The sequence below is a fragment of the Ovis aries genome, chromosome 10, assembly GCF_016772045.2.
Source record: "Ovis aries strain OAR_USU_Benz2616 breed Rambouillet chromosome 10, ARS-UI_Ramb_v3.0, whole genome shotgun sequence".
Classification (NCBI taxonomy): domain Eukaryota; kingdom Metazoa; phylum Chordata; class Mammalia; order Artiodactyla; family Bovidae; genus Ovis; species Ovis aries.
Genome location: NC_056063.1, coordinates 19,436,512 through 19,449,338, shown reverse-complemented (window position 1 = coordinate 19,449,338; position 12,827 = coordinate 19,436,512). Strand labels below are relative to the sequence as shown.

At 41.0% G+C, this 12,827-nt stretch overlaps 1 protein-coding gene across 13 annotated transcripts in view; it reads left to right on the top strand.

The window, feature by feature from the left end:
• The window catches only part of RCBTB1 (RCC1 and BTB domain containing protein 1), a 64,972-nt gene that overhangs the window by 34,640 nt on the left and 17,505 nt on the right, over nucleotides 1–12,827 (top strand). For 12 of the 13 annotated variants that reach the window (XR_009595188.1, XM_042254737.2, XM_042254736.2 and 9 more), the window contains 3 exons: nucleotides 4,366–4,492; nucleotides 6,542–6,693; nucleotides 8,503–8,633. Coding sequence is in view for 12 of the 13 variants with exons in the window: in XM_042254737.2 (XP_042110671.1) it covers nucleotides 4,366–4,492; nucleotides 6,542–6,693; nucleotides 8,503–8,633 (410 nt within the window). In the remaining variant the exon portion in view is untranslated. Of the gene's footprint in view, nucleotides 1–4,365; nucleotides 4,493–6,541; nucleotides 6,694–8,502; nucleotides 8,634–12,827 lie in introns of those variants that run through there. The other variant, XM_060394360.1, reaches the window with a different exon arrangement.

The window sequence follows — 12,827 nt, the reverse complement described above, 5'->3', positions numbered from 1 at the left end:
CATTTACTGCCTTCACCGTGTTGGGCAGCCAGCATTTACATCAAGCTCTACAGCATTTCATCACTGTAGAAGAAGACCCTATACCCATTACGCAGTCACTCCCCAGTCTTTCTTTCCCCCAACCACTGGCAGCTACCAATTTGTTTGTTTTGTTTTGTTCCTATGGATTTGCCGGTTCTGGATGTTTCCCTTAAGTGGAATCTTACCAGGTACAACCTTTTGTGTCTGACTTCTTTTACTCAGTGCTTTTGAGACCCATCGAGGTAGTAACATAATACGTGTCAGTACTTCTTTTTATGACTGAGTCCTGTTGTATTATATATATAGACTACAGTTTGTTTGTCATCTATCTGTTGATGGACATTGGATGGTTTCCACTTCTTGGCTATTGTGAATACTGTTGTTTTGAACATTCATATACAGATATTTGAGTGTGTACAGATATTCTTAAGTCCTTTTGTTATACTAAATTTATTATATAATTTAATGTGAACTTAAAAAAATGAAGAGCTTGTTAACTTTGTGGAGTTAATTCCACTTTTTTTTCTCCTTTTTTCCTTTCAACCAGTCTCAAAAGTTTTTTTCTTTCCTTGGAGGAGAGCTAAGGAGAGATATTATGAAGGATAGTGGGGGACTTACGTGGTAGTTAAGACTCTGTGCTCCCTCTGCAGGGGGCCCGGGTTCGATCCCTAGTCAGGGAACTAAGATCCCACCTGCTGCACAGTGTGGCCTGAAAAAAAATAAAAGGATAGTGGAATTGAGTTATCTTTGGTTACGTCATCTGTCCCTTTTCTGAATACTGTCTTCCTTCACGGGCCTGTTGTTGATCGAAAATGTGAAGCTGTCATCAAGCTGAGTAGGCATTAGCAGGATAATCTTAGTCTCTTTTTATTTCTTATTTGTACCTTTTAGCCAGTGTATTTCTTCTAAATTGTTCTTTTGTTTATAGTGCAGAGGGAATAAAGTGAGTCATGATACCCTGTGCTTGAAATTTAATTCAGCTGTGACAGCATGGGGTTTGGACTGCTCAGCAGCTGATACTGAAGGTCTTGTAATACACATCCGGCTCAGGTGTGTCAGGTGGCTGGGGCTGTCCCATCAACAAGTGACCAGTCTTTGTGGTCATGGGGGCAAGATGTTTAGGGAAAGTAAAGCTGCTGCTCAACTTAAAGAAATGGAACCTTTCCAGGTTCTTTAACTGTAATTCAGTGATTGCAGTGCATGTTGTGATTAGAGAAAATTTAGTTCATAGGACGGGACTCCTTGGCCGTAGTCACACATACGTATAGACCTGTACACATCTTCAAAGTCTCATATACCTGTCTAACCTGGACCTGTTTATGAAAGGCTCCCCTCGGGTTCTTGCATCTTAAAATCCTCATCTTGAAAAGACATTCTTTTCAGACCAAATGTCCTACCATTTTCTACTATTAAGTTTGGAAAAAATACAATCACTAAGCATAACTCCCAGGTGACTGCTTTTCCTGTCCACCCTCTAAACGTCAGAAGTGTTTGTTTTCTCGCAGTTTCTGATCTCAGCAGGCCCCAGCATGGGACTTGCCCTGTTCATGTAGGCCACAGGCACCCTCTTGATGGGAAAAAGGTGCAGAGCACCTTCTCAAGAGGGTCTTAGAAGCCCGGGCAGAAAAGTGAACTCAGAGAGCTTCTGCACTCCAAGGGATCAGCCTGAAAAAGAAAGGGAGAGAGAAAAAATGACATGGGGTGACCAAGCTTCAGTGAGTGAGGCCCATAACTTTATTTTCAAAAGGAACTTTTATACCTTGACTTGTACATAGAGGGAAATGAAAGATGCAAAGTCATGCAGAGTCAGCCCAAACATTACATCTGTTTCGTCTTAATCAAGGTCAGGATTTTTGTACATTATCTTCTGGCCTTGGAGGCCTGTGGACATTTTATGACCCTCTTTTGATAAAGGCTGCTTAACCAGAAAACTTATTTTCCCTTGAAGTGTTTTTTCTTTATATTTCTAATCTATGTCAGCCTCAGAAAGTATTAAACAGAGTTACATTCTCATGGAGCAAAGGTACAGTGAGTTACAACAAAGAAAGAACCAAAGAGCTCAAAGGTCTGATGTGGTTAATTCCAAGGCTACTACTGTTTTTCTTACATTCCAGCTATGTTAACTGATGCACTCCCAGGTACACAGTAGATAAGGGATATGGGAACTTGGCAGCAAGCATTGGCTCAACAATGCAATCCTACACCAGCAGTACTCTTAATAGTTTTTAACTCTTTGGAAGGCTCTATATTTTTAGAATGTTTTAGGCTTCCCGTGTCTCTCACAGTTGGGAGGCTGTGGACAATCACATGCGTAGCTGCAAGAGTCTGGATAAACCTGCCAAGCAAGCTAGAATGCCGACAGAGGGGGTTTGAATTGAAATATTCCTCTCATGCCCTAGAGACTTATTAACTAAAGCCCTGAGTTGACTTTTTCCAGACAAAGGTGGTCGGGGATAGCCCCCTGTTAATGTCAGAAGAGTTGGTGAAAGGCACAAAATAGTAAGACAGACAGATTCTGGTTTTGGGGTAGATGCTCGAGCAGGTCCAGGGGGTCCCTTGAGTCCTGATCCGCCTTGTTCGTCAGGTCTCTTCCACATGACCTTGTGCCTTGTGAATGGGTGCCTCTGAAGAACAGTTTCTTCTCTGGAGGTTGGTACTAGTTGCCAGAAACCAAGGTGGTCCAGCCCTTAGGACGAGATGCAGGAGTTGAGGTACTGAGAAGAACTGTGCCTTGGGTATGGAGGGTGGGTAACAATCTAGGCTCTTGGACTCTTTGCCCATCTTAGTTATTTTCTGTCTTTTCATTCACTGGAGATTCAGATATCAGGATCAGGTTTTTGAGAGAATATCCACCTTTTCCCCAAAGCCAAGAGAGCTCGGCATCGTCAGGGTCGGAGGGAAGGCTGTAGATTAGAGTAACAGGGCTTAGGCAAATGGCATTTCCTTAGGAGAGTCTGATAATAGAGCTCATGGAAAGCTCGTTGTTAGGTTTCAGCCTAGCTTTTGGCAGTTGTCCCTCTGTAAGAGTTGCCCTGGTAACAGCAGCTGCTGCGAGTCTTGGGGGAAGTCCTCGTGTTGGAGGACTTGGAAATGGGTCTCCTGCATCAGTAGTGCCTTCATTCAGCAATGCCAGTGAGGGTCTCTGGAATTTTTAAGTTTTCCCGTTAGCCACCTTCTTCCTCTTTTCCTTTGTTCACACATGTAAAGCACAAGAAAGTGTTGCATGAGTTTGTACACCCGCCTTTAGTTTTCTTTATGATAACACAGTTCTACTTATAGGTAAGAATTATATGTCCTTATACCTTTTTATCAGGCAATGTGACCACGGTTTTGTAAAGCTACTCCTCTTAAGTACACATTCCTACTAAGTAAATTTGCTCTGCTTTTAGGTAGCGTGTAAGGATTATTGTTTGTGCTGCATTAATTTTTAAGGTTAAGAAGGATGTTTAGATGCCAGATAGAGAGGGAAAAGGGTCACCCTGGGAAACAACACCACTCTAGTGTGACCACTCAAATGAGGAATGTGTTTCTTAGGACTCCTTGAGTTGAATTTACCAGCTCCTTGAAACTACCTTAAAAGCAGAGCAAAGGTGTCCAAAGTGCTTCAGTGGAGGAAAACTGATCCATTCTCAGCCTTAGATGAATACTGCTCAAACTTTTGAGAGAAGAGTTTACGTAAAATGACAATCTATAACTTTTTCTTTGCAAAAAGACTTTTTTTTTTTTAATGTGGACCATGTTTTTAAAGTCTTGATTGAATTTGTTACAACAGTGTTTCAGTTTTATGTTTTGTTTTTTTTGGATTTTAGCTTCCCGACTAGGGATCAGACCCACAGCCCCTGAGCTAAAAGGTGAAGTCTTAAGTACTGGACTACCAGGGAAGTCCACGGAATACACATTTTTAATGTCTAGCTTAGTTTGGAAGACCAGTTTTTGGCCTTTCCAAATATACATTTTTTTAATTAATTTATTTTTTATTGAAGGATAATTGCTTTACAGAATCCAAATATACATTTTTTTCTTACAGTTTATACACTTGGCGACATTTAGGTATCACCAGCTGCTGAGACTCACCTTCTCATCTCGAGATGAGATCAAAAACTATCTCCTGTGTCTGAAGTACCTTCATTCAGTGCTGACAAGGGCCCCTGGAATTTTTTGTCTCCCTGTTAGCCTGTGAAATTTAATTTCTGTGACATTGATTTTAATACTGGAAAGTTGATTTGTCGAGTAAGGTGTGAACTCATGACAAAAATCTAATGGAATTATCCATCATGCTAGTCACTATCTTTGTGAAGTCTTTCAAACCTTGAGCACCTGTGTTAATGTGCTTGCTTCCTTCAGAGCATGAAGACTTTCTAACAGTTGCAGAGTCACTGAAGAGAGAATTTGACAGTCCAGAAACTGCCGATCTGAAGTTTCGAATTGATGGGAAATACATCCATGTCCATAAAGCTGTTTTGAAAATCAGGTATTTTCTCATGAGTTTAGAGTCATCAGTAACCTTACTCTTTTGCAATCTCCATTTCCTTGTTATTCCACACAATGGAGACTAATAGGAACTAATCCTGGGAGTAGGGTGAAACAGCGCACTTGATAATTTTGCATGTAGTATCAGTCCACTCATTACTGAAAAGTTTTGTGTGTATGTTTCTGTGTGTGTATGCGTGCGCGTGTACTCCTGTGCCTTTTAGAAAAAGCATAATGTGGGAGTATTTTTCTGTACTGTTTGTTAAATGAAGTAGCTCATACATAATTATTTCCATCAAAAAAATTGTATATATGTTTAAGAAAATACAAAGGCCCATCAGTGAAAAGTGTATATGTCTTCTTTTAATTAAAACTTCCAGAGAAGGCAATGGTACTCCACTCCGGTACTCTTGCCTGGAAAATCCCATGGACAGAGGAGCCTGGTGGGCTGCAGTCCATGGGGTTGCTAAGAGTCGGACAAGACTGAGCGACTTCACTTTCACTTTTCACTTTCATGCATTGGAGAAGGAAATGGCAGCCCACTCCAGTGTTCTTGCCTGGAGAATCCCAGGGACGGGGGAGCCTGGTGGGCTGCCGTCTATGGGGTCGTGCAGAGTCAGACACGAGTGAACTGACGCAGCAGCAGCAGCAGCAGTTAAAACTTCATTTTCCATAAGCAGAAAACTTAGGAATACTGGACTTTCTGGTCCTGAGAGACAGCTAATTCCCAGTTGAAGAAATATTCTCTAAATATGGTGCATGGCAGGAGTTCTTTGTATAAATGTGAGGAAACTTTGTATTTATTAATAACTGGATGATTGCTTACTGAGGCTGCCATTCAAGAGAGAGGCACATAAAATCTGACCATTGAGAGTTGAACTGGCCATTTATGAGTCTTTTTTCAAAATTTAGTTTAACATCCATTTACAAAATAACATGTTTTTAGGGAACTAAAATGCTATGTCATTCATTACTTTAAGGGAGTAAGTGTCTACACCAAAGTAGTAATAGAAAAGGGGAAGGGGAATTGTTTCTGTCTGAAGACCTGTGGTCAGCCCATCGGTCCCTTTCCTGCATAGTGTTCTGACCGAGTTTATCTATTAACCCTTGCCTAGACAACTGTAACTTTTTCCCTCCCAGATGAGGTAATTTCCTTTCTAATTGGAGCCATTCTTTCAGTATTCCGAATGGATATTGAAAATATATTTGTGTTTTTCTACTGTAACTCATTTTAAAAAGGATTTGTAAAGATGATTTTTAAAAAATTATGAAGTATGTTATACTTTAAGAAAATCAAATATTCAGAAATCAGTTCCTCATTTAGGTGTATCTGCACATGTAAATACAATACAAAAAGACCTATTTAGTTTTTCTTCAAATATGTGACTATCCTAGTGGGTGTGCTTTACAAATAAATTGGTAACAGGCTTGGGAGGAGAAGAAGGGGAGCGGATGAATGAAAAGGAACAAAGTTGGGATGGTGGCTGTTTTGAGGATGAGTGAGAAAAGAAGGAAAGTTGTCATGTATGGGAATGGAATAAAAGTCCTTTGAACATAATCCAGTTAACTCTTAAAACCATTTTAAGAATGTGCTGATTACAAAACTGCTGATTGCAAGAATGTGCTGGTAACATACAAACATTGAATCATTTGAGTGATATTAATACGTATCAAAAGTTTGAACAGTCACTTTTGAAGTTTTTTTCAATTTCATTGTTTGAAATGCCCTTCTGTATAACATCTTTTAAACAAAACAGGTAAGCAAAAACCTCAGTCTGAATGAGGTCTGTCAGATGCAAACAGTGGTGCTTGTTGAAGCGCTGGTTACTTTGAGGCTATGTGTAATTCTTACTGTTTTAATAGGCAATACCGTAAAGAATGAAAGTGAGTGTATGTAAAAGGTGAATATAAAAACCCTTGCATGTGGAATATATTTTGATTCTTGTACGTGGAATGAATGTACTATTCAAATAGGGTAAATGTCCCTGTAATACTTGATTATCCTTGCTCTCGCCGCCTTAAGCAGGTGAGTTTTGCTGTTCTGTTTCAGGTGTGAGCACTTTCGATCCATGTTCCAGTCTTACTGGAATGAGGACATGAAGGAGGTGATAGAGATAGACCAGTTCTCCTATGCTGTGTACCGTGCCTTTCTCCAGTACCTCTACACAGACGCAGTGGACCTGCCCCCTGAGGACGCCATAGGTACCAGCCATGCTGGGACTGGCAAGACACAGGGTCAAAAACATGTCTCCTCACACTCTTACTGGGCTCACCTTGTGGCTCAGCTGGTAAAGAATCGGCCTGCAATGCAGGAGACCTGGGTTCGATCCCTGGGTTGGGAAGATCCTCTGGAGAAGGGAAAGGCTACCCACTTGGGTATTCTGGCCTGGAGAATTCCATCGACTGTATAGTCCTTGGGGTCGCAAAGAGTCGGACACAACTGAGCAACTTTCCCATACTCTTATAGTTCAGTTCAGTTAGTTGCTCAGTCATGTCTGACTCTTTGCGATCACACGGACTGGAGCACGCCAGGCCTCCCTGTCCATCACCAACTCCCGGAGTTTACTCAAACTCATGTTCATTGAGTTGGTGATGCCATCCAGCCATCTCATCCTCTGTCATCCCCTACTCCTCCCGCTGTCAATCTTTCCCAGCATCAGGGCCTTTTCAAATGAGTCAGTTCTTCGTGTCAGGTGGCCAACGTATTGGAGCTTCATATTCAGCTTCAGTCCTTCAGTGAATATTTAGGACTGATCTCCTTCAGGATGGACATGTTGGATCTCCTTGCAGTGCAAGGGACTCTCAAGACTCTCCTCCAACACCACAGTTCAAAAACATCAGTTCTTTAGTGCTCAGCTTTCTTTTATAGTCCAGCTCTCACATCCATACATGACTCCTGGAAAAACCATAGCTTTGACTAGACGGACCTTTGTTGGGAAAGTAATACCTCTGGTTTTTAATACGTTGTCTAGGTTGATCATAACCTTTCTCCCAGGGAGCAAATGTCTTTTAATTTCATGGCTGCAATCACCATCTGCAGTGATTTTGGAGCCCCCCAAAATAAAGTCTGTCACTGTTTCCATTGTTTTCCCATCTATTTCCCATAAAGTGATGGGACCAGATGCCATGATCGTAGTTTTCTGATAGTATTGAAGGGTAAAAGGTTTCAGATTTATTGATTTTTAATGTGAATTTTAAGAACGATTTAAAGTACATGCCTTTAGAAATAGTATTTAATTTGGGTGAGAGATAAACTTCCAGTTTGGGGTTAGTAGATGCAAACTATTACATACAGGATGGATAAACAACATCCTACTGTATAGCACAGGGAACCGTATTTGGTGTCCTGGGATAAATCATAATGGAAAAGGATGTAAAAGAGAATATGTTGTTCAGTCGCCAAGTTGTATCAGACTGTTTACAACCCCATGGACTGCAGCATGCCAAGCTTCCCTGTCTCATGAATATGCTCTGGGAGATGGTGAAGGACAGGGAAGCCTGGCATGCTGCAGTCCACGAGGTCATGAAGAGTCAGACACAACCGAGCAACTGAACAATGACATGGTCGAGTACATAAGTGTGTAACGGAGTCGCTTTGCTCTGCAGCAGAAATTAACATTGTAAATCAACTATACTTCAATTTTTAAAAAGTTTAGAAAGTATATATAGATATCACAGTTTATTGTGATCTCATTTTACTCTTTTAATCTTGAAGTATAAGTTGCTAATGAATTAAGCACATCGTTTTGGAAACACAGGAGAATTTCGATTTTTTCCTCTTCCTTTGTACTATAGAAGAAATTGTATAAACGGAGTATAGGAGAGGTGTGTTTGGGAGGTGGAAAGGGGACGAACTTAGAGAATTTATTTAGTAAGATTCGGAGTACTGTTCCTTAAGAAGCTTCTGCTGACTTATCTGTATAAGTCTCTTCACCAAAATGAAATATGTATGTTTATAGATGATTGGAAACTATTAGAAGCTCCATTAAGCATCCCATACTTTACTTTCAGGTCTTCTGGACTTGGCGACGTCCTACTGTGAAAACAGGCTGAAGAAACTTTGCCAGCATATCATCAAGCGAGGCATCACCGTGGAGAATGCCTTCTCACTGTTCTCCGCCGCGGTCAGATACGACGCAGAGGTAACGTAAACCAGCACGCAGAAACACACACCGCCCGTAACTCCCCGTGGGCACCTTTCCCCCTTTTTTTCTCATGGGACAAGGAACATGATGAGGGACTTCACTTCTGTTTAGGGAATCATTGAATGAACTGACCCCTAAAAAAAGAAATCTGGCTGGCTTTATTCTCTGTTCACAGTTTCAAAAATGGTCGTTTCTCCTATTTCTACCTAAGATAGGAGACTGGAGTCCCAGCAGCTCCGCTGCAGGTTGGAATATAAAGAGCCACCTCTAGTGGGACTAGCAGACGGCACATGATACTCTCAAGTATTTCTCCAGGCGAGCTTAAAGTACCTTTTCTCAGGACCCGCTGTGCTTTCGCCCCATCTTTGCCCTGTCGTAAGCCGGGGTTGCCCTGTGATTTATACCTGTGTTTGCTCTGAAGTTCTGTCGTCATCTAACTGTCACTCACGGTTATTCATGGATGAAGAGCCTGCTCTGGACTCCTTTTTGTTTGGTGGTTTTTTATACTGGATTGATTCATGGATCTCTAGAGAGTCCTTGAGTGAATGGGCTGTTGGGAGCCTGAAGCTCTTTGACTGTGTGCATTTTCTGGACGTGCAGAGCCAGGGCACCATCAGAATGTAAGCTCCCTCTGAGCAGGAACTGGATCCCGTCCATCTGTGGCCTTGTGCCCAGCACATGGGTGGCCAGTGTTTGTTGAATTGAGTGAAGGTGGTGCCGTGGGAAGGATGCATTAAGCATAGCTGGGGAACTGAAGGCTGAGATGGTTGCTTTTATGTCTTCATGGAGAATAAAAGTCAGAGAGCAATAGCTTTGGCATCTGAGGTGTCTAGCCAAGGTTTGCACCCGAAATGACAGTCAGTCTTTCATCTTATCGTCATGTGACCAGGGAGATCACCTGGTGTCAGGATTTACCAGACTCATGCAAAGATCTGCAGCCACGGCCTTGGAGATGTGTTGGAGGACAGACTGCATCTTTGCCACATTTGAGGATCGAAATGGACCATTATGTCTTGGGTTTTCAAAATGCATCCTATTTTTATTTCAGATTATATTATGATTATAAATATTTGATAAGGTCACATATAGCTGATTTTCTCTGTGGCCTTTTCAACAGATGGAATGATGATCAAAGTAAATAATTTCTAATAGGAAATGGATGTCTAATTTTTTTCCTGCCCTTTCTTTGTCATCAAACAGCAACGCTCTTTCTTCAGATTTTATTTCCTCCCAGTGATATAATTTTAAATTGGTCTATGACTTTTCACTTCATTTGGCGGTTGACTTTGAACCTTCTGTGTCTCCTCCTCAGTGCTAATGAGGTCTGTGTTCTTGAGGTAAGGATCTTGCTGACCAAAACCAGTCAGGACCGCCTGTGCTGTGCTACGTCGCTTCAGTCGTGTCTGATTCTGTGCGACCCCATGGACTGTAGCCCCAGGCTCCTCTGTCCATGGGATTTTCCAGGCGAGAATACTGGAGTGGGTTGCCATGCCCTCCTCCAGGGGATCTTCCCCACCCAAGGATTAAACCCGTGTATCTTTTGTCTAACCTGCATTGGCAGGCAGGTTCTTACCACTAGCGCCACCTGGGAGCCAGGACCACTGGGGCAGCAACTCGACTCTAGTTGCTGGAAAGTTCTTCCTCACCTTCAGCTAAAATCTACCCCAGAAAGTTTACGGAAGATGCCTTATGCCTACCCAGGCCAGGTCATTCCCTTCACTAGTTTTCACTTTTCTGATATCAGGTGCATTAGAAGCTGTCCCTTGCTTGAGACCACAGATGTGCTTCACCAGAGTCGGTCCCAGTGCGGGCGTATAGTTGGCACTCAGAAATACATGCTGAGTCAAATGAACGAATCAATGTATTTGAAGCATGTCACCATAAAGTTGTACTTTAAAAAAAATTGTTAAACAGTAACTCATAATCCTGTAAATTTTATGTATTCAACGTAGAGAAATTAGAAAATAGAAGGCAAAAAGCCTTTTTTTTAGGTTGTATTATTTTTTATTCTGTTGGGAGTTATATAATTGACTAGTATAACTTTATATTTTATTTCCTTAATACTGTAGAATGTAGAAAGTAAATAAAGCTTTAGAATATAAAAATAAAGCCCACTTACTATATCTGTTAGTTGATGGGAAGCTCCTGCTAAGGGAGATTGGAAATGAGCTGCAAAATCTGTTATTTTCAGTGATTCAGCTTAGGGACCCTACATGACTTTTCTTTCATTCTGTGAAAATGCTAGGAGAGTGGAGACTCCCTGCCTCTCATATTTCTTCTTTTTTCTGTAAAAGTTACTGTGGTTCCTCCATGCTTCGTCAAGAGAATTTTGAAGCAAATGTACATATGTTAAAGGAACAAAAATGTATTGACTTAATAGTTGTGAAGATTTTTGAAAGTAAGCTAATTGTTGTGGAACCCGTATAGATGCATTGTCAAACTTTCTGCAAGTTTTTAAAAAGTGAAGAAGGACTTAGAGAAAGAAGACTTAAGTATTCCTATAGTACAAACCTGAATAAGTGTTGATATCAGGGGAGAAAATGTGAATAAAACATTGTCTCATGATAGTCCTGATCATGTTATAGGTATAAACATTTTGAAATGCTTCTATTTATACTGTTTGTTTTCAGGAAATTTTTGTTTTCTGTGTCTGGTTGAACATTAGAAGAAACAGTTGGGGAGGTTTTATTTTGTTTTGTTTAATCAGATTAGAGGACTTTCCAGAAAATTTTCAGAGCAACTATGTCTTAAATTTTTGCTTTTGGTGGGTAGAAATAAATATGAGCCAAGAATCTAATTACAGAATTGATTTTGGGATATGATTTTTTTAAAACTTAGTGCTAATGCCAGATGGTCAGCATTTACTACTTTTCTTAGAGGTTAATTAAACGTTTTTTGTAATCAGTAGACTACAGAATATTTTTTGAGTGTATATTCAGTCACTCAGTCATGTCTGACTCTTTGTGACCTCATGGACTGCAGCTTGCCAGCCTTCCCTGTCCTTCACTCTCTCTCAGAGTTTGCTCAAACTCGTGTCCATCGAGTCGGTGATGCCATCCAACCATCTCATCCTCTGTCGCCCCCTTCTCCTCCTGCCCTCAGTCTTGCCCAACATCAGGGTCTTCTCCAATGAGCTGGCTCTTTGCATCAGGTGCCCAAAGTATTGGAGCTTCAGCCTCGGTCCTTCCACAGTGAATATTCAGAGCTGATTTTCTTTAGGATGGACTGGTTGGATCTCCTTGCAGTCCAAGGGACTCTCAAGAGTCTTCTCCAACACCACAGTTCAAAAGCATCAATTCTTCGGCCCTTAGCCTTTTTCATGGTCCAGCTTGCACATCCATACGTGACTACTGGCAGAACCGTAGCTTTGACTCTACGGACCTTTGTCAGCAAAGTGATGTCTCTGCTTTTTAAAAATCTTTTCCAATATGGTGAGACACTGAAATACTTTCTAAAAGAGAAAAAACCCACTTTGATATGGAATGTTTTTGTACTTGATGTACAGTTGATCCTTGAACAGTGCAGGGGTTAAAGGTGTATAATTTACAGTCAACCCTCCATATCGGTGGTTTGTCCAAATCCCTGGAGTCAGTCAGCCTCGGATCCTGTAGTGCAGTTAGTATGCGCTGTTGAGAAATATCACCCTGGCCGAGTAGTCCTTCTGCAAAATGTCTAAGCACTCGTGTATTTTAGCCTTGGGCTTTTCAGACTGGATAAGAGCTCCAATTGAAAGCTGCAACATCATTTTAAAATGTGGGTTTTAAGACTGTCAATCTTCCATGTTTTGTTACTAAAGAAAATCTCTGGAAAGAAAAACTAAGTTATTTTCAGAGTGTGTACAGTGATTGGAATAATGCGATGTTTAAAGATGGAGAATGAATTTATAAATGTAGAATAGCAGTATTGTGTTTTGATCTTTTTCCTAATTACAACAAATCTGCTACTTGATCTACTTCAGAATCACTTTATAATAATTCCACCACAGAATGTCATAAACATGGACTTTGCTTTCTGAAACACCAAGAATACCATATTATGAGATTCCTTGAATTTACACCCTTGCCCGCTTTGATTTGATATTCCATAGCCTTGAGAAGGCACTTAGAAACTTTTTTTACCTGCTGGCCAAATACTCCTCGTCCTTCTTAGAATTTTTTTTTTTTTTTCCGTCCAGCAGTCCTGTTATAGTTG